Source organism: Pimephales promelas, chromosome 12, assembly GCF_988280905.1.
Source record: "Pimephales promelas chromosome 12, fPimPro1.hap1.1, whole genome shotgun sequence".
NCBI classification, from domain to species: Eukaryota; Metazoa; Chordata; class Actinopteri; order Cypriniformes; family Leuciscidae; genus Pimephales; species Pimephales promelas.
This window is the reverse complement of record NC_142780.1, coordinates 29,664,870-29,685,867: the sequence shown is the minus strand read 5'-3', so window position 1 is coordinate 29,685,867 and position 20,998 is coordinate 29,664,870. Positions and strand designations below refer to the sequence as shown.

Sequence of the window (20,998 nt, the reverse complement as noted above, 5' to 3'; positions counted from 1 at the left end):
TGTAATGAATAGATGGGTAACATCTACAACAATAAAATTCACAGATGCATCAAGTGAGCTACATGTTTTATTGGTTTAAAATATAATGTTAAACATAGAGGAGTGACGTTATTTGATTAAAAAATGTCTGTACACAGGCACACTTGCATACAAAGGCATATTACATTTAAAACATAAGGGGGTGATTATGCTTTGTAGGGATGTCAGAGGAGTCTTTTCAAAGCCTTATATGAAACATGCAAAACCTATTTACAATTTAGCCCCGAAGACACAAGCTTGTGTTCGATTATGCATAAACTGTACAAAAAAAATGGCATGACATGGAGAACTTGATACTATGATATTGCTACAATGGTTTTTGGATTGTATAATGATCCCCAAAAAGTTGCCAGTTTGTTATTCTGTTATTCTCGGTCGTTTTCAGCAACTTAACGAGTCTGAAAGTAAGCGAGGGCTTTACAGTTTAGACCTTTTCAGTAATACGAGTTCAAATGAGAGTGAGTGCTGGGATGTCGTGGCATGGGTGAGCTGGGATAGACGACCCCTGTTGCTGAGTTCCAGTAAGTGGTAGGAGGCCCAAAGAAATTCCCTGGGGAAACTGGCATAGGGCTTGTATGAGAGCCCATGAAGTTCATTTTTGGCTGGTGGCTGTGATAGCTCTGCACATACGGCACTTCGGCCTGGTATTTGAGCATGCCTCCTTCTGGAGGATGGTTTTGGTGGGATTGGGAGATACCCTGGAAATCGAATTTGTATGCATATCGCTTGCCGTGCACCTTGGTCATGATGTTCTTGTCGTAGTAGTAGCGGAGGGCACGGCTCAGCTTGTCATAGTTCATGTTAGGCTTGCTTTTCCGCTCCCCCCAGCGCTTGGCCACCTCATCTGGGTCGGTCATCTTGAATTCTCCGTTCGTGCCCTCCCAGGTGATGATGGTAGAATTGTTGCTGTCAGACAGCAGCTCCAACAAGAACTGCCACAGCTGGATCTGACCAGAGCCTGCGTGAAAATAAAGAGTATCAGAGGACTGAAGGCCTTTTGAAGGCAGCTTTTTTTTCTCCAAATGTGACCTTTTTTAGTATGTTGTACACAGAAACAGAACGTGGGTCGGTCAGACACCTACCCACAGTCCTGTCAGTGCTGGTGACGGGCAGGTTGTTAGAATTTTGTTTGGTCGTTCGGATCTTGGTGTGGAATGGTTTCGTTTCTGTGTGAAGAAGGTTATACTGAAGTCATACTGATCATGATGTGCTTGCTTTGTCAATTATTGTTTGTTTATTTTTAGGCCTTCATGTCTTAGCATTAAAAAAAAGTCTAAATATACACTATGTTCAAAGGTTTGGGGTTGGAAATGTGTTTTTTTATTTTTTATTTAATTATGCATTTATTTGATCAAAAATACAATAAAACATTTTTAATGATTTCTATTGTAATGTTTTTAAAAAATATATATTTAGTACTGTAATGGAAAAGCAGAATTTTCAGTGTCTTATGATCCTTCAGAAACCTGTGTAGTTCAAGAAATATTTCTTATCAATGTTGAAAACAGTTGTGCTGCAAACTGTGATAATTTTTTTTCAGGATTCTTTGATGGTTCAGGATTTTTTTTGTAACTACGCGAGTCTTAATTGTCACTTGTTGATCAATTTGGTGTGTCCATGCTGAATAAAAGTACTAATTTCTATCAACAACAAGGATCAAAAAATCCTGACTCCAAACGTTCAAACAATCCTATGTATTTCTTAAAGGAGTACTTCACTTTAAAAAAAACTTTTGCTGATAATTTACTCACCCCCATGACATCCAAGATGTCCATGTCTTTCTTTCTTCAGTCGAAAGGAAATTAAGGATTTTGATAAACATTCCAGGATTTTTCACGATATAATGGACTTCAATGGGAACCAAACGGTTTAACGTCCAAATGAGTTTAAGTGCAGCTTCAAAGGGCTTTAAACGACAGCAGACGTATCCAGCGAAACGATCGGTCATTTAAAAAGAAAAAATAAAGTTTAAGTTTTATAAGCACAAATGCTCGCCTTGCTCTTTTCTGTGATGCGCGTTCGTGACTCTCCTGTTCGAACTTGTTCATCAAAATGAATGAATCTTTTTTCGAGTCATGACTCAAAGGGTCCTAGATAAGACCCTTATTCATCGTCCGGTGTCGTTTAAAGCTTTTTTGAAGCTGCACTGAAACTCTCATCTAGACCTTGAACCGTTTGGTTCCCATTGAAGTCCATTATATGGAGAAAATCCTGGAATGTTTTCATCAAAAACCTTAATTTCTTTTTGACCGAAGAAAGAAAGACGTGGACCTCTTGGATGATATGGGGGTGGGTAAATCATCAGCAAAGTGAATACTTCTTTAATTAAAAATATATAATGTATATCATTTAATTGTCTTAGATTTGTTAAATTTTTCCAGGTTGTATTAACATTAGGAATATTCAGTTATATAATTGATATAACTGAACCCAACTATATCTCATCTCAGTTATGAAAGGGCATAACTTTGTGCCAAATCTGTGCATCCAAATATTCCATACTCTAAAAAGGCCACATTTGTTGTTCATTTGACAGTAATGCATTTACAGTTTCATGATTTTTTCTTACCTGGATTTGCAAGACGGCTGCTAATGGGACCTAATGCTTGGTAGGGGTCTGCAATAATGGAAAATATACAATACTGATTAGAGATCTCAAGGTGTGGTGTGTAACAAAAAGATGATTAAAAGAAGTTTCATCGAGTATTGAATTGTGCACTTGTCGACCTTGTTGAAGTCTTGATGGAGGCTCTGAAATTCTGCTGTTGTGCTGATGTTCGATTGGAGAACCTGTGATTTTAAAAAGGTGAGTGTTTTTTGTATGTGGTTATGGTGAACGATTCCATATTTGTATCACATTTTGTAACTTCATGATGTTTTTGTGTACCTTTTGGGACAGCTGGCAAGGCATTTGAGGACCAACTGTTCCTTCTGCCGATCTCCTCAAAGCTGTTTTCTGTGTGGAGGCGAAGTCAGATAGGAGCAGTTAACAAAAGGGAGATTTTACAGGAAAGGATGGCTTTAAAGAGTAAGGAGAACGGCAGCCCCAGAAGGAAGGAAGCCCTGCATTAAAGTTCCCAAAGGAGAGACCCAGGGCAGAACAAAGCCAGGAGCAAAATGGTAAGAAGGCTTGAAGATGGCACACAATTCCTCAGGGGATTGTCCTTTTGTTCTGATTGATTCTCTTTGCCACAGAATAGTCAATTGTGTCCTAACCTGAGCTCTACACCCCTTACTTCCTGTCATGATGCAGCTGTTTCCTGTCTGAAAACCCAACGATTGAAAAACCTTGCAACACTTGGGGAAAAATTCATTGAAGAAACACACCACAGTCCTTATAGCACCTCTCTATATTCAATCTTACCCAATGAATTATTTCTATACATCTTAACTATATTATTTAGTTAAATTAAACAAGTAAACCACCAGAGGCTATGCTTTACAGTATTTTTAGCTTTGTTTAGGACTGTTTTAGGTGTGTAAAACTGATGTGACCAATGTTTTCTTGCTGAGCAAACTGACCACCTTGGCAAAAACATTGTATAGAGTATGTACACACAAAAAGTGTACACGTCATGCAGTTTTATTTTTTAAATTTAATGTGTCATTTCTATTTGATTTGATTATTGATGTAACTTATATTGGTGATATTAAATAATTTGAAAACAAGCAGTTAATTCAGAATTCACAAGATAAAGCACATTTAAGAGAAAAAATAATATTTAAAAAATCTTTAAATGCTTCAATTTGTTTTCATAATATAGTATATTATTAAATTGTAAGGAAAACAAAGCATTTACACTGATCTAATAGCAATGAACATGAACATGAATTCTTTTGGCTCACACATACGCACTCATATTCTCTTTTGATGAAACCTGTTAACCGCATTCACTGGTTCTAGCTCTATAGCGACACAAACTATAGAGGTGGACCAGAGCACTGCAACTATTTTTCGTTTTGTTCACGGATTTCCCCACACACTTCGTGTCTGTCCTCTGAGCAGCATTTAATTCTTTTTGCGTGAAGCTCGGCAGAAACTGCAGTATTATTTATATATATAGATATATAATTTCCTATGTAATTACAGTTCCATCATTTTATTAATATAAAATATGGTGTATGTTTATTCAGAGTTCAGCCTATTAAATCAGTATTTGCAAAGTATAGAAAACACATTTGATTCTCAAAAAAATGTCAAAGTAGTTTGACTTACCAGCTTTCACCTGTAGTCTTGGCTGTGGTTGTGTATTGGTTGGGGTTGGGGTTGTTGGGTATGAAAAAGTGGGACTACCTGTGTGAACAGTATAAAGAAAACAAGCTTTCAATCTACTGTGTGTGTGTGTATATATATATATATATATATATATAAACAGTTATTTCCTGAATGATTAAAGCCGTTTCCTGATGTTTTGTTGACCGAATCAACAAATAGTAATGGATTATTCTTATGGAAATATGGGAGAAGCTCCTTACTCTCCCGGAGGTAGTTTAGGTGGGAAAGCAGGATGTCTGTATTGTATGCGGAAGTGAGACGCATCATGTCCTCTTTGGTCATTTTGCAGAGTGCTTTTCCATCCAGGGTTTGGAAGAGGGACACGTCCACATCGGAGAGGCTGTATTCCTTTATCGCCCAGTCTACCCACTGCCTCACGTGGTCTTGTGTCCATACTTCTGGGTCTAAAGCAGGACAGAAGCAAGAATGAAATGAGGAACAAGTGCTTCAGCTGTGGCAGGATTGATCAGACTCAGTTCAAACATGAGGTAAAAAAAGAGTCAATGCGCTCTTTGTTACTGTTCTCTCACTAAGATTGTACTTAACTAAGGGTTTGTAATGTTATAAGCCAAGGGATCGCGGTCGGTCACATGGCTCAGGTAAATGTAAATGTCATAACTACTTCATCTGGTTCAAAAATCATCTATTATTCAGATTCAATTTTTACTTTTTATGGGGGTTTTTTTAGCCATTGTCTGGAGCAGCTGCCATTGAGATGAATGGGAATGCTAACGGATATCTCTCTCCAAGTATTATAGACTATAGACCTGTTATAAGCCACCATGCTCTCTTATTTGTCCTTAAAATATGACGTCATATCCGAGTATTATGAGCAATTATAATTGTTTGGTCTGGGTGACTCATGAGGAGGGATCCCATACACTCACTGTCGCACAATGCATGGGGCGACTCCACCGTTCTGCCCTTTTAATAATGTTACAGCGACCTTCAAAACACCTCCCTGAAGATAACTCAGCATCCTAATTGGTTTGTGAGTAAAGAGTGATTATCTCTGTTGGAATCTGTGCAATCATTTGTAGTTTAGTCTGCTGGGTTACAGGGATCTAGTAGCAGGAAAGGCATCAGTGTGTTTTTCTTTCTTTTGTAAAAGGAGAAAAAAAAACACTGATGCCCTTGTTACAAACCTGTCTTTTTCCTACAAAGCACAAGTTCCTAAGTGATGCAAGAGCCTGTGGTCACTGCATAATTACCACATATCTTTGTTTAGACATCTATACATCCTCTAGTTTTAGAAATTTGTCAACTCTTGACTAAAATCAGTCTAGTGCTCAAATACTTCAAAAAACTATAGTGTTAGAGAATTATTTCTATACTATTAAAGTATTTATTGATATCTTGAATAAGCTTTTATTTTTATATTTTAATTTCAATTTAAGTTTACTTTAGTGAAGCTTTTCATCTAATATTGCTGTTTTATATTATTTTAGCTTAATTTTATTTACCAAATATGGTTTGTAATGTTTTAGCTATAACAACGACAGTCGACATGAAGTCAAAACTGAAATATGACGATATACGTGTTTCTAAGTAGGTGCATGGTATTTCAAAAGGAGAAAAAAGTTTTTCTTTGTAATCTTTCATAAAATTATAATCTGAACTTTTTATCAAAATAACCAAATTACCAAGTTTAATGAGACCTACTACATGATCCAATCAGTTCCTTATAGATAAAATAAAATTCTGAATCTTTTTTTGAATATCCTTTTCCACTCTTACATTAACTACCATGCAAAAGTTTGGCTTGGTATGAATTTTAATGTTTTTAAAAGAATTCTCTCACCAAGGCTGCATTTATTTGATGGAAAATACTGTAAAATCTGTAATAATGTTTTGCTATTTAAAATAACTATTCTAATTTGGTTATATTTTAAAACACAATTTATTCCTGTAAAGCAAAGCTAAATTTTCAGCATCACTTTGCCAGTCTTCAGTGTCACATGATCTTCAGAAACCATTCTAATATGCTGATTTGAAACATTTCTTAATATCAATGTTGAAAAAAGTTGTGCTGCTTAAAATGTTTGTGGAAATTGTGATTTACTTTCCATTTATGATTCTTTAATGAAATCGAAATCTTTTTTTTTTTATTATTATTATTATTAGAATTGTCTTTACGGTCACTTTTGAACAAATGAATGCATCCTCGCTGAATATAAGTATTAATTCCTTTTTTTCTTATTTTTTAAACTAAGTTGCTGTAGTGCATGTCTCATTACAGAAGTTAAAAGTCTTGTGAATGCCTTTCATGAATACAGTCAGACACAGCTTCCTGTATAAACAACATTTACTCTTATATGGAAACTACAGATCTCACCTGCTGGTACAATCACCCTCTTCTCCTCTGTGACGCTGCTGGGCGGGGTGGCATTCTGTGGGCTAGTCCGTGGCTCTGGATAAGAGGCCTGGTAGGCCAATGGTCCCCCATCACCGTTACTCATGTGTCGGGTCCTTTTAGTCACACTGCAGTCCACTGGGGTTTCACGGCTATGGCGTGGAATGAAGAAAAGATGAAATGGCTCGATCCAAATGTTTTTGTTTTAAATGCGCACAGTTATGATGTTAAAGGAACAGTTTAAATATGTCTCCTGAAAATGCTTTATGACCGGTTTTGACAATGGCACTGGTTTCTCGTTTGTGACAGCAAAAATGTCAGGTTTAAATATAAAGAAGTGTGAATGTGCGATACGTGTCCACTCAAATGGCACTTATGGACTACTTTATAGTGCATGACAGCACGTGTGTCTGTTGTCATTGTGTGGAAAAGAGCAGCTTGGACTTTCTGTTTAAAGGATTAGTTCTCTTTTCAAAAAACTTTTGCTGATAATTTACTCACCCCCATGTCAACCAAGATATCCATGTCTTTCTTTCTTCAGTCAAAAAGAAATTATGGTTTTTGATGAAAACATGCCAGGATTTTTCTCCATATAATGGACTTCAATGTTCCAAAAGACAGTTTCAGTGCAAACTGTTCAAAGGGCTTTAAACGATTCCAGACAATGAATAAGGGTCTTATCAAGCGAAACGATCGCTCATTTAAAAAAAAAAAACAACAACAAAGTTTAAGTTTTATAAGCTCAAATGCTCGCCTTTCTCTGTTCTGTGATGCGCGTTCGTGACTCTCCTGTTCAAACTCGTTCATCAAAATGAACGAATCTTTTCCTGAACAGGAGAGTCACAAACGTGCGTTACAAAACAGAGCAAGGCGAGCGTTTGAGCTTATAAAACTTAAACTTTGTTATTTTTTTAAAAAATGTGTGATTGTTTCGCTTTAAGACCCTTATTCATCGTCTGGAATCGTTTAAAGCCCTTTGAACAGTTTGCACTGAAACTGTCTTTTGGACCTTGAACCATTTGGTTCCCACTGAAGTGCATTATATGGAGAAAAATACTTGAATGTTTTCATCAAAAACCATAATTTCTTTTCGACTGAAGAAAAAAAGACATGGACATCTTGGATGACATGGGGGCGAGTAAATTATCAGCAAAAGTTTTTTCAAAAGTGAACTACTTCTTTAACTTCTCCTTTTGTTCCTTTTATAGATTTGGAATGATATGAAGGAGTAAATTATGGCAGAATAGATTTTTTGAGGGAATGAGCCTCTGGTATTCTGACATCCGTGTTTGGTTCCCCACCTGGTTCCGTTGATGTGTTCTGCTCTCTTGGCAGGGTTTTGTGTGGCTGATCCGGTCCAGTCTGGCTCAGTCGGTTCTAGGCTTTCTTCAGAACCCTGTCTGAACACTGTAGGTGAGGTGATCTCTCCCTTCATGTGCATGGCCTGGGGACCGCTGAACGGCGACTCAAATATGGACTGGTCTTCACTCACCACCGATAGAGCTTCCTGTGATGTATACAATACACAATGGTTATGTAAACGAAAAACAAATTCGTCAAACCACTTGATTTAGGTGAATAACAAATCAGGATAGAAATTACTGGATATCGTTTAGTCATTAATTCAAGAACACAGATGTTACGGGTTTCCGCTACTATCGCTATGCTGTGACTTTCTAATCAGTGACTGATGTCGTACGAATTAATTTGGGGCACAAACTCATTAAAAAAAATATACAGTTAATAGAAATGACCTTTTACGTCTTTTGACTGAAAGAAAAAACACTTAGAACATTTTTAATTTGGTGCTACTTATGACCTCTTCAGCAATGCCAGCAATGCCATATTAATTTTGAAACTTAAAAATAACAGTTTATCGGAATAGTTAAGGGCGTTTTTTTGACTTCCAGGTAGATATGACTTGGCACTAGAGTCAACTTAGTTGTGAGTCAAATTAGAAATTGCGACATCTGTGCCTTTATTTCCTGTGTTTAATGTTGGTAGTCTGCACTGAATAGCTCTGGTATAGGTGTGTCTGTTTGAAACTTCAAAAAGACATTTTAAACATTCAAATGTATGTAAGTGTTTGTGTGTGAATAAATGTTTGTGTTATAGATGAATTCTGGGAGCTTGTTTAGAAGGCTTTAGTATTGTCTTTAGGGCTGACGTACGTCAGCACTGAGCTTTTTCGGTGGCTCACAGGAAATCTGGCCCCCATGTGCAGTGAAACCTTTTGGCATGGGGCATGAGATAGGAAACAGAGGAGTGGTAGAAATGTGGGTCATTTAAAGCTGAAAAACAAATTTGTTCTGAATGTTGAGAGGTTGAGGGTCACCAAACAGGGAGGAGGTAGCATTGTAGAGTGCTTTCACCTGACCCAAGTATTGCAAACTTGCTGTGAGAAGCTGTTTCAGTGTTCAGTTTCATAAAGTGATTGTGATGGCATGGTTTACCAATAAATAGCTTTTTTTTGTAAAATGCATATTATGCATATGTTATTTTACACATATTTCAGGTTAAGTCTATCGTAGAAGAATGTTGTCTATGTGGTCCCAACCAACACCATCTTCGGTTGTTTGGTTATGTTGGATAAAATTGGATTGAGGATCCTGAAATTTGAATTGAAGCAGGCAGCAAACAGGATGAAGAATTGCACTTCAAATTTGAAGGTTAGGAAGTAGAATTACAATTAATTGAAATTTCTAAAAGATCTAAATGTTGACTTGACCAAATTTTCTAGGCCTTATAACGATGGATGGATGGATGGATTGATTGATTTGTGGCAGCAAGCCAAGAAGTCTCTTAAAATGTCTCATATTTTTGCCTGTTATAATCCACTATGAAAATACTGCCACAAATCCTACTCTTTTTCCAATTCTCTAATTGAGCTAGATGTGAATAGCACTAGCATTATGTGATCTCCGCTCTAGTAGAGAAGTGAAAGCAAAGTCAAAACAAGGCCAAGCCGAGAGCTGAAACTGTTTTCACAGCCTAATCTGTGTGCATTTGCTTGCGACAGTGTTGTGTAAAAATGTACAACGACAAACAAAGTGCAATCCACAGCCTCAGTTTATGGCACAGATGATGCCATACTTGCAGCTGATCTGAGTAGGAAAGGCGGCATGCGCTAAAAATGTATGTGCATCCTCTCTTGCATTGTCCAACACCATTTGAGAAATCACTTGAGGTAGATTTAAAGCGGTTCGTTTGGATCGGACGGTATGTAAAAGCAAATGTGCTAGTTGGATAACTGATGTATTCAGTTCATTCTACGTCCTTACACTTGATACCTGGCCACTTTTACAGCCAGCTTAAACTGAGCAGGTATTTCATTCTGCAGTTAGAATGAGTCTGCACCTATGCACCTTTTAAAACCACAACCACATGCATAGTACTGCTCTCTGTCCTCCAAAGTGATGAACATAAACATACTCTACCCTGGCCACCAATGCCACAACTGACTTCCTGTTCAATGAGTTTCATATCAGTCTCTGTTGCTGAGAAACCTAATGCAATATTTTAGCAAACATGAACTGCATGCTGTGTGCAAAATGTCGAAGTCAAGGTCAGTGAGATTAATGTGCATCTCGCATCAAAAACAAAGAGAGATGCACATAAACCATCATGCCATTGGGCACGCTGGGTGCCTGTGACATGCATGCCGTGTTTTCAAGTCAATTGCAACAGACCTCCATTTGGTCTTGTGAAAGAAATTCTCATTTTGTCACAACAAAGCTTGTGGTAGATCTACCCTGCATGGAGAAATGTGCAGTTCTTTTAGGTTTTGGAGGTTTTGCACAGAAACTAATCGCACAGTAGATCACCATCCAATGGGTGGAACACCTTGCAAACAGATTTACTAGATTACTGCTGGTGAACTGAGCAATTAGACAATTTTTTTTTTCAAAACCTGTACAATCTAAAGAACCTAAGAGCACTGTGGTCAATCTTTGGTAATGACGGCAGGTTATGAAATGTCCCTTTCCTTACAATGTGTATATATTTGTTTCTCCATCACATATTAGACTGTTGGTATTATCATATTCTAGCTGCTTTGTTGTGGTAATTTGTTCGAATCAAAAATACAAATAAAGGGTGTACATCCGAAATCCAATTTGGGTTACGGTGCAGGACAAAAAAAATAACGATAAATAAAATAAAACAAAAACAAATGTGCAAACTGCATGCAAATGACGCTCCAATTGTTATTTTTTGTTTGAAGGCGCAACAAAATACAGACAAAATGTTAGTAGTCTAAACGTGGTCAAAAACGTTGTTGGCTTAAAGTATCGGGGTAAAAATCACAGTAAATTGCAGAAGTCAAGTCATGCAAAAAAAATGTCTCAGGTTACACTATTTGACCCCATGTAAAAAATGCTGTAATGGTAAAAGTGCACTGTATACCATAGTCGTGTATGACAATTATCTCAATTATTATGATTTATGTATAAACACAAACTTTTATTTTGGATGCGATTAATCACGATTAATCGTTAGACAGCCCTAATATAAAATGAAAAATTATATCATTATCATAAAAATGAGTGTGTAATTCCTTAACTGCCTGTTTTAATTCAATGAAATGAATGTACTATTTAGTTTGATAATGTTTTTTTATTTAATATTTTTTATTTTATGGTACTAAATTATATTTATGGAATGGTTATGATGTTAACCATTTTTTGAGCATAGACCTGATAAAAAAAAAATTCCAACTTAAACTGTTGTAAATCTTAATGCTTTGGAGCACAAACTTAAGTTTGGTCTCTTTTTAAAGAAGACAATTGGCAGATTATCGCTGAAGTGAAAAGCGTTATAAAAGTTTACGTCTATTATTATGAAAACTGCACAAAAATGCTTTTTTTTCCATATCTAGGCCTATCAGAAAAAGAGCTTTCAGTAAGATTTTGTTTGGGTGCAGTACCAAATGTTTCCACTAGATAAAATCAATTTCCTAATTAGGGCCATTAAACATTTTCGAATCCATGATTTTATTTTTTATTTCATTTTTTTTTTTTTTGTCCATGAATCACCATGCTCACATAGAAAGTGCCAAAACCTATAACAAAATTTCGTACCATTCCGATAAAATAAAAAATGTATATAAAAAAACTTTTAGTAAAAATTAACAGAACAGCACCAGAGGGTTAATGTCTAATTTTGGTTATTTCCCATGTAAACCCAATTCTTAACTATACAAAATAAATAATTTTAATTAAAAAGAAGGAAGATCCGGGTTGTTTGGCACAGGGTTACTGAAAAGTTTATAAAATTAACTTGCAGAAAGATATTTTAAATATATCAATGTTAGTCGAGATATCCACTTCGATTCAGAACAAATAGATTACATGTTTTAGTTAATATTTGGAAGACTTTGATAAACAAAATTTATCAGAGTTGGTATACAAACTATAAGAAAGATTAAACCTTCTTTAAGGTAGGCTACCCAAATTTAAATGCATGCATTCAAAAATAGAAGAATGTGATAAAAATGACAACTGGAAGAGCAAATTATAGTACATTTTATCATTAAAAAAAGAATTATACCTTGTGTTAAGTGACGTTAGTTTGGTTTAAAATACCCATTTCTGTTTGTTTCTTTTATTGCCTTTAACATTGTGCTTACCAACCCCACAATTATGGTGAACAGTTGCACACAATTTCTGCAATTGTGTGCAATTTCATGTAGAAAATCTGTTTTTTCCCCTGTTATTAGTTTAAGGGTTTTATAAAGCTGGGTGATCCTGCTGCTTGTTTCTCTAGAGATCTTTAACAACGAATGAAAAATGTGCCAACCAACCGTGGTCTCACACACCACATGTTCACTTTTGGTTTGCTGTAGTGTTTGCATCTCATCTGAATGACTGACTTACTCTGCATTACAATCTAAGAAACCCAATACAGCTTTGATGCTTCTTACCAGCGGAACCGTCACGACTGAGGGAATAAATCGTTTTATTTCGTTTTCTTCGTTTAGTTACTGACATTATTAGTCTGTCTACCTGTGTGAGGATTTCTCAATTTAGGAAAAATAATTTACAAACAATAATGATAGCCTATATAAATTACTAAAATGTAAACAATCATATTCAAATAAATTGTAATAACACTACATAAATAACAATGGAACTTAAAAGTTGGGTTATAATTTATAGTTTGATATGACAGATATTTTGAGAGCTGTAACTGTCTGATGCACGAGCATTTAAATTATGTGCTCATGAATCATAAACTATAGCGAGAACTTTCACAGTTATGTTAGTCATGTTCATTTTGCGAGAGTTGAAGAAAGCAGAAGTTGACGTTAAGGCATGCTGATTTTGCAAAGAGACACGCAGCTGCGCTCTGAGCTGCAAAAACACTTTGTGGTTTCACAAGTTTTAATCAGCAGCATCTTGCAAGTAAAGATGGGGGCGATTTTCTGAGGAGAGCCTGCTTTACTAGACCGCCACAGCGCGTGGAGAAGAAACACGTTCGGTTCTGCTTCAGTTTATTGTCCGGATAATTTAATTGAAATGTGGAACAATGCATTGGCATCGCACATCTATCGAATCAATTTTGTTTTGTCAGTCTTTGTTGCCTTTTTTCGAATAGAGACTCCGGAAGTGTGTGCGGAAAGTCTGAGGTTTGAGACAGGAAGCCTGCTGGGTTCTGATAACGACACCTGACAAGCGCCCAGCACTTGCTATAAATTATTCCTTAAAGAACTAAATCAGGCACGGAATAGCCTGCAAACACGCACCAGAGGAATTCGTTGCAATACCTCTCTGCCCTGTTACAAAGGGGATGTATCATTGCGTAAAGTCGACAAGCTGAATCAACACAATTTTCGTTAACAGAATTAACAATAAAAAAACAACTTTGGTGACTGACTTCCTTCAAATGCGTCAAATTCAAGTTATTCGCTAAATCGAACAAACGGAGACGCTAAATTACAATGTTTGCGATGTTATTTTTTACAGATTAAATTGCGCTTGTTTGAAGACAACCTCAGTGTAAAACGAAATATAGCTTAGCTGTTGTTCGAAACAGAAAAAACACGATTATTTAGCTGACTAAATAATGGAAACAACTATCAAAACAATAACTTAAATTGTTAGCGACCATTTCAGTTGGCCCATTTTAAAATTAATCTCAGTATTGCTGATAATGCCTGAATGGGCTTTTAGCGATGTTTGTGACATTTAATGATTAAAAAAATTAATATAGGTGGATTTAAGCTTTTATAAAATGACAAGTAGACTTCACCAAGCGCGTGGAAGGGTTAGTTCGTGTTCTAAACTTCAAAACATTATGTAGCCGATATTTTCCATAACGAATAAAACACTTAGCCACGTAATATATTAATAATAACATCCGCTGTTGCTTGCCACCATTTTCTGCGTACTGTTGTCATCCCAATAAAATCCAAATAAATTCAGTTTATCACAGTTAATACGCATTAATATAATGACGTTCTTGTCGACGTGTTATGAACAATTTAACAAATTGAAAGTATGCATAATGACAATATCAGACGCTATTAGATGTGTGATTTAAAAAGTAGCCTATCCACATAATACCTTGTTGTTGGCGCCATAAAGCCACCTGCCTCGAGAGCGCCCCGCCATAATTGTGCCATATGTGAAATTCAGTATATTGTTTTCCAGTTGGCATTTTCTTGAGTTTTCGTTGTTCTTTGGTAATCGAAAAAGAAGTTAGCGACGTGTACCTAACCGTCTTGGAAAGATCATTAAATATGCCATTGTGCATACTAGTGCGTAACTGTTTAAAAATAAAAAACAAATGGAATAACAAATTTGTCCATACCCTCTCTCGCGCGCGCTCTGGACACCATTTCGGGTTTTATCTGAGTCTAAATGTTGTAGCGGTTTCTTGTGTTATTAAAGAGCCGACATTCAACCACGAACGGGAAGGAAGAGGAAATTTTGTACAAGAAGGAAAGAGTGGGGACCTGCATCACCGCCTTGCCTCTCTCACCAGTAGTCGCGCTAACCGTGTGGGTGGTTGCGCACTCGCTACTCATTTTCAGAACAGACAATAAACCAGATCAAACGCCTACCTTAATAGTACAGTCCATTGCAGATTTCGGTGGAGTTCATGAAGAAAATACTTTGGTAAACTTAAGATGTATAAACCTAGGTACTTTGATAACTCAGCTGAAACGCATCGACTTGTATGCACAGGCGCATTTAGTCATCGGCGCAAACCATACTATTTTCGCTTAGACCATAACCGGATGGCAACTTTTTTTTTTTTGAGCTCTCCTTTCTAAAATTGGGAAGTGAAGTCACACAAAAGCATCTAGCTCTGTTCCTTATTGGTGAACTCTTATTGCACCAACTCCTCAGAATATTTGTTATACCCAAACCCCCTAAAGTTCACTGAATATAATGAGATTTTAAAATCAGTTACAAAGTTTGTTCATTCATTTATTTACTTTTTAATCTGACCTTTTTCTTAACATTATATAATCATTTTGCCATCTTTATATTAAACGATGAATAGCAACCTTAAAGTTGATTTATATGCTAGCCTATGTGTAAATTGTATTTGTATTTTGTATACAAAATCTTTGTTTTTATATGGATCCATGAAGAACCTTTTAACATATTTGGAAACTTTCCATTCCACAAAAGGTTCTTCATATTGTAAAAAAAAAAAAAAAAAAAAAAGTATTTCAATCTTGAAAATAAAGGCTCAAACGTGTTTTTATTTATTTGTTTTATTATTTTTAAGCAACGATATGATAGGATCATGTTAGGTTCCCAAAGAACCAGTGAACAGTTCTTTAAAATCATTTTTTTTTTTGGTGTAACAACGATCTAAATTACATTTTTACATTATAAAGTAAATTTTGAGCAATACAATATTTTGAATGTTGAAGATTCTTCATGAAACCATTGATGCCAGTAAAGATTTTTTTTTAAGGGTGTAGTCTTTCCCTTTTTCGTTTATGTTTGATTGATCAACAAGAACATTTACATAAACTTTGTTATTTTTTAACTAATGTGTTTGTAAAAATGTTTTTTTTTTTCAAACATAGCCTACTAGGTTTACTATAGCGACAGGAAATCGCGACTTAAGTTGAATTCTCAAACCGCAAACCAGTGATATGAAACGCCATATCACTATCATGAATCAACAGCTGCAAAAATGCTCTCCAAATCTCACTTAACTGAAAACAATCGGTTGCGTTATGAACATATAGATTGTGTATATAGGCTAAGATTGATAACCTTCATATATGCCAAGAATAAAAAGCAGATAGCCTATTGATTAGTCATTAAACATTGCTTGGACATTTTAAACTGAATGATTCTGGGAAAGTATTTTAACAACATTAAGATAATGTTTTTAAAAAAACAATTGTTTCGACACATTAGACGTCTAGGGCGCGCGCATGTTGAGGTGCCATGGGAATTTGACACTGATTGTATCCTCTTCAGTGAGCGACTCCTTCAATCACGACTCAGCCCTTGCACGAATTGGCAACTTACTTTTCCAGATGTATTTTTTCTGCACGCCGGAGGAAAATGGCCTGAGGTGTTTGTTTATACAAGACCCTTGGGTTGGTCTTATCTATCCAAAGCACTCACGCCGTGATTTCAGGCCTCCTCGACTCGGAATTTTACAGACCATTGTTCTCTTGAATGGCTTTTAAAGATACGAACCCCTCATTAAAGTCAAAGTTACTGGTTCTGATTGATCTTATTCCTAACTTCCAGTTAGAACATTTCTCCTCTGGTAACTGCTAATGATGTATTTTCATGTGTTTAGTGCAACACAGTAGACCCCCCAAAAAATAACTTTAATTGTTCAAGTTGGTCTTCTATGACTAATAATATATATTCCGTTAAAATCGACTAAATGCAATTCAAAAGTAGCAGGCCTATATTATTGCATATTTCCTATAATAAATTCTGACATAAAACAAGTCGCATGCAAAACCACGAAAACGTTGCTGTTGCATACATTCATATTTTATATTTGGTTATAGCCTACTTAATTTTAAGGTGTCAGTGTTACAGTGTAATTAAAAAATTTAGGTTGCCTACTGAGTTGTTATAATAATTAACTAGCTACATGTAGTGTTAGGAATATGTGTTGGTTTGTTTTATTGCATCTAATTATGCAGCTAATTTATCAGTAACCTATTGCTGCAGAAATAATAGGCTACATGTAACGTGTAGGACACTGTAAAATAAAGTGTTTGGCTACCTAATAATACGACTTAAAATGGCCTGTCAAATCATAATAACAGTAATTGTCATTACTTATTATTATTATTATTATTAGGACTAACAGTAGCTAATAAAAAGTCATAAAACTTTGCTTTTAGATTCTATAGAAGGATTTAATAGACTTTTAGTGGCCTACTATTGTTGGAAGACGGCATTTTTAGTTTTTCATGAATGAAAAGATAGGAGGGACATGGTTATACCGTCTGATGAGTGTCACATTTTGAATTCCACAGTTTCGTTTCACCAGGAACTTTGGGTGGGCAAATGTTATATCTTCAATAGCCTAGCCTATCTGAGTTCTGAGAGATTTTTATAATATATTTCCAATTTTCGTCAAGTTGTTTGAGTAACACTTATTCAAAACACTAGGCCCAATTAAGCGGACTGTTGCCTGAATTAAAACGCGAAACCGTATGGCGCCGTCTACCCTAAATAGGGTTCATAATTTAACCTACGTTTATCGTCTTAACGTTTCAGCATTTTTATCTTAAAACGATTCAAAACGTTTTTAGGTCGAACGGTCTTGTATTTGGAAAATTAAATGTGAACGGACATGTCAGTCAAACCAGTCTAGAGATGTTTTTTCTGCTCCCCCATAGACACCTTTTCTATGAATGGTAGGGTAACAAATCTGTGGTCGTGACTCCTGTCTGACGTCACGATTAGTAAAAGGAGGGAAGGGTAACAAATCTGTGGTCGTGACTTCTGTCTGACGTCACGATTTGTAAAAGGAGGGAACCGCAGTCACGACGCATTCCTTCACATGTCGCGCGGACACGCCCCATCGCGCGCGGCCTCTTTATAACGGTCCCAGTGAAGCACCAACAGTCAACTGGATTGAAAGGCAGAGCTTGAGGCTGTAGTAAATCCTTTATATCTGGAATAAGGACTCTGAGAACGTAAAGGTAAGGTTTTCTCTTTAATTTCTCTAAAAATCTAATCTGTCAATTTCAGTTAGAGATTATTACTCTGTATTATCAGTGTTGGTTCACTGACTGGGATTAAAAGTAATGGACTGATTTACATCCACTGATCAGTGATGTGTTTAATAAATTATAAAGAATTTGAGAATAAGAGGAATAATTAGGCCGACCAAACAAAACGAACCCAATAACGCAAATTCTATATTAGTTTAATATCTAAATGATGCTGTTTTTCTTCAGATATGGAAATGTATCAAGCTGGATTTTACACAGAAGACTTCAGAACTCAGGAGGTTCCTGGTGGTTTTGACTTCAGCTCATATGGTAAAATCACTTTTCTCTATACAGTCTTTAAATGCGCTATCTCTATAAAAAATCTCCTTTTATCTCTCTCAGTGTATAGCTTAAATGATAACGTCCAAGCCCATATTTGCAGTTATCACATTCAGTTTTCCCTCAGGGGGAAAATCTGTCAGATTTTGTGGGATTTAGTATTTCTCCAGCTTTGTTTCCTGAATGTCCGTGCAAAACATTTCCGCTGTCCTTGAGCTGCAAAGCCAGAACTGCAACACCCCTGTCAAAACCCTAAAAATTAGACCTTGACATCTTGTTTGTGTGCACTAATTCAAAGCTCATCAGGAAAAGGGGATGTCAGGCTATGCACGCTCTGAGATTTAGGAATGTCCAAACCAGGGAGGTAGAAAAAAAAGGGGTGGTTGGGTTAAAGATACACCCGTTTTTTTTTCTCCTCCCTCCCTTTCTTCCTAATCCTTTCCTCCAGACTTCCTCCTCAAACAGATTTAGCACCCCCTCTCCTACTCCCTTCTTCATCACTCTGTCACAGACACTTTTATTCCTAGCACAGTTCAGACTAGGTGTAGAAAACTTTATGGGAGCTTACATACATTAATCCATTGTTAATTCTAGAATACATGGTTTATTCTGGCTCTCATTCATTTCACAATTTTTGATAATGTACCTCCAGACTGCAGTGGTGAAGACCTGTCCTTTTTATTAGACAGCAAAGGACCTGTCCAACAGCAGTATCCAGAAACATATTCAGAGCCCCAGAAGGAGCATTTACACAGTGCTAAAGGTAAGCATCTCATGATGCACAAATTCCAGCCCATTATATTAATACCGCAAACAAAGTATTTGATTACAAACATTAATGTGCGTTTTTATTGCATAGGTCATACTGTTGTAGACTCTGGACTATTTAATCTGGACTCCTTCCCTGAGTTTAGCTGCTGGTCATCATACACTAATAGTAAGTATCACATATATATTACATTTACAATGTGCAAACTCGTCTTTTAAGTAGCCTGGCCTCATACTATCTGTTATTTTTCCTTAGTTCCAGAAGGAATGGTAGCAGACAGACAGCAGGTTGCCTTTCACGAATCAACTCAAACCTACCAGAACCTCGTCCCTTTATGCACTCCAGCACAAAGCAGCACATTCAGCCCAGGGATGGACACCAGCAGCCATTACCAACCTGGGAAAGGTCCGAGTCACAGAGGAGCAACCGGTACAGTCAATCTGGACCATCTGGGTAGGCATTTGAGAGATGCATATCGTTTCAAATATATCATGCATTTTCAGGCGAAGCTAAATAGAAGATTGCAAAAATAAATAAATAAATAAATAAATAAATAATAAAAATATATGTATGTATGTATGTATAATTTATTTGTTAAAATTGTAAAAAAATATAAAATAATAAAATTACATATATATAAATGTAATTTTATTATTATTTTTTTTTTTTTTACAATTTTAACAAAAAAATTATACATATGTGTGTGTGTGTGTGTGTATATATATATATATATATATTCATGTATGTATAACATTTATTTAGAAATTTATTATATTCTTTCATTTTTTAAAGAACCTAAAATATAACTATTGTTTTTCTTGTGTAGGTGATCCAGAGAGACCTTATGCCTTGTATGAAGCAGAGCAGCAAAGCAGGCCTTCATACTGGTCCGACTACCCCTCACCCACTTATTGCACTTCCATGCTTGGGCAGCAGGCATCCTCTTCATCACCTCCAGTTACTCAATCCTCTGAGCAATTCTGCCCCCGTGTGGTCAAAAGGCGTAGCGCACCATCTCAAAGATCAGACAGAGAGGGTGAAATGACACCAATGTCCGCCTACCCAGGTGAGCAATTGTTACAGAAGCCTTTGAAGCATCCATATTTTTCAAAACAGAAAATGATAATTATTTAGCCTTGTCAGGATATAAGACTTAGTACTGTTTGTTCTCCATCAGGATCTGGGCCTATACAGCTTTGGCAGTTTCTGCTGGAACTTCTTCTGGATTCTGCTTGCCACACTTTCATTAGCTGGACTGGGGATGGCTGGGAGTTTAAAATGTCAGATCCTGCAGAGGTAAGATTCATACCTAAACTAAAGAGTCTCAAAACATCATGATGATGTAAGCAAAAGAGAATTTGTTATCTTTACATGTGGAATTTTGTCATTCGCTCAGTTGTTCTGAAGATAAAGATTGGCTTAACATCTCCCTTGTGTCCTCCAGGTGGCGAAGCGGTGGGGCCAGTGTAAGAACAAGCCCAAAATGAACTACGAGAAGCTAAGTCGTGGTCTGCGTTACTACTACCACAAAAACATCATTCACAAAACAGCTGGGAAGCGCTACGTCTACCGCTTTGTCTGTGACGTGCAAGGCATGCTTGGAAAAACAGCACCTGAGGTCTTTGCAAGTCTAAACATCTCTCCAACAAATGCAGTATCTTCTCAGTCTGTAAGCACAACCAGACCAGAGGAAAACACAGAGTCCTGGGCGCATTAGTGGAGGACATTTTCAAATGCCTGTAATGATCGATAAGAACTGTAAAACCAAGCCCTGGAGATAGTAACGACAAAGAAATGACTGACTGTTCCGTTCAAAGATATGTACTTTAAACTCCTTTGGACTTTTGAATGAGCGACGCGTATTTAAAAACAGATCTGAAATCAGCCATCAAATGCAGTTTAGGTGCCTTTAGAAAACATTGTTAGCTACCTCTTTTGACGTTGGAACACTAATCTTGTAAATTTATTTCCTTTTTTTCTTACGTAAACTGATGTTTTGACATCAGATTGTGAATTCTTGTAAATAAATTAAATGTTACAGTATGTGTCTTTTCACAAAAA

At 36.4% G+C, this 20,998-nt stretch overlaps 2 protein-coding genes across 7 annotated transcripts; one reads left to right on the top strand and one right to left on the bottom strand.

Annotated features, from left to right (window-relative positions):
- Window positions 1-54: 54 nt before the first annotated feature.
- fli1rs (Fli-1 proto-oncogene, ETS transcription factor-related sequence) lies at window positions 55-14,910 on the bottom strand. Of its 5 annotated transcripts, none has more exons than XM_039650733.2 (10): window positions 14,731-14,910; window positions 7,970-8,175; window positions 6,651-6,820; window positions 4,516-4,719; window positions 4,256-4,333; window positions 2,927-2,995; window positions 2,767-2,829; window positions 2,609-2,656; window positions 1,122-1,205; window positions 55-997 (listed from the first exon to the last, which is right to left on the bottom strand). In XM_039650733.2, the coding sequence occupies exons 1-10, from the start codon at window positions 14,746-14,748 to the stop codon at window positions 474-476; spliced, it is 1,464 nt and encodes a 487-aa protein (XP_039506667.2). In that variant the 5' UTR covers window positions 14,749-14,910; the 3' UTR covers window positions 55-473. The 5 variants fall into 5 exon arrangements, with proteins under 5 accessions (XP_039506667.2, XP_039506670.2, XP_039506666.2 ...); XM_039650736.2 differs by lacking the exon at window positions 14,731-14,910 and adding an exon at window positions 14,478-14,601; XM_039650732.2 differs by lacking the exon at window positions 14,731-14,910 and adding an exon at window positions 14,231-14,461.
- A 2,655-nt stretch (window positions 14,911-17,565) lies between these two features.
- On the top strand, window positions 17,566-20,998 carry etsrp (ETS1-related protein). 2 transcript variants are annotated; one of them, XM_039650762.2, is made up of 8 exons: window positions 17,566-17,817; window positions 18,076-18,159; window positions 18,854-18,931; window positions 19,028-19,105; window positions 19,193-19,390; window positions 19,764-20,003; window positions 20,115-20,233; window positions 20,382-20,998. In XM_039650762.2, exons 2-8 carry the CDS (start codon window positions 18,078-18,080, stop codon window positions 20,652-20,654), a joined length of 1,068 nt encoding a protein of 355 aa, XP_039506696.1. In that variant the 5' UTR covers window positions 17,566-17,817; window positions 18,076-18,077; the 3' UTR covers window positions 20,655-20,998. The 2 variants fall into 2 exon arrangements, with proteins under 2 accessions (XP_039506696.1, XP_039506695.1); XM_039650761.2 differs by having other exon boundaries at window positions 17,569-17,817; window positions 18,821-18,931.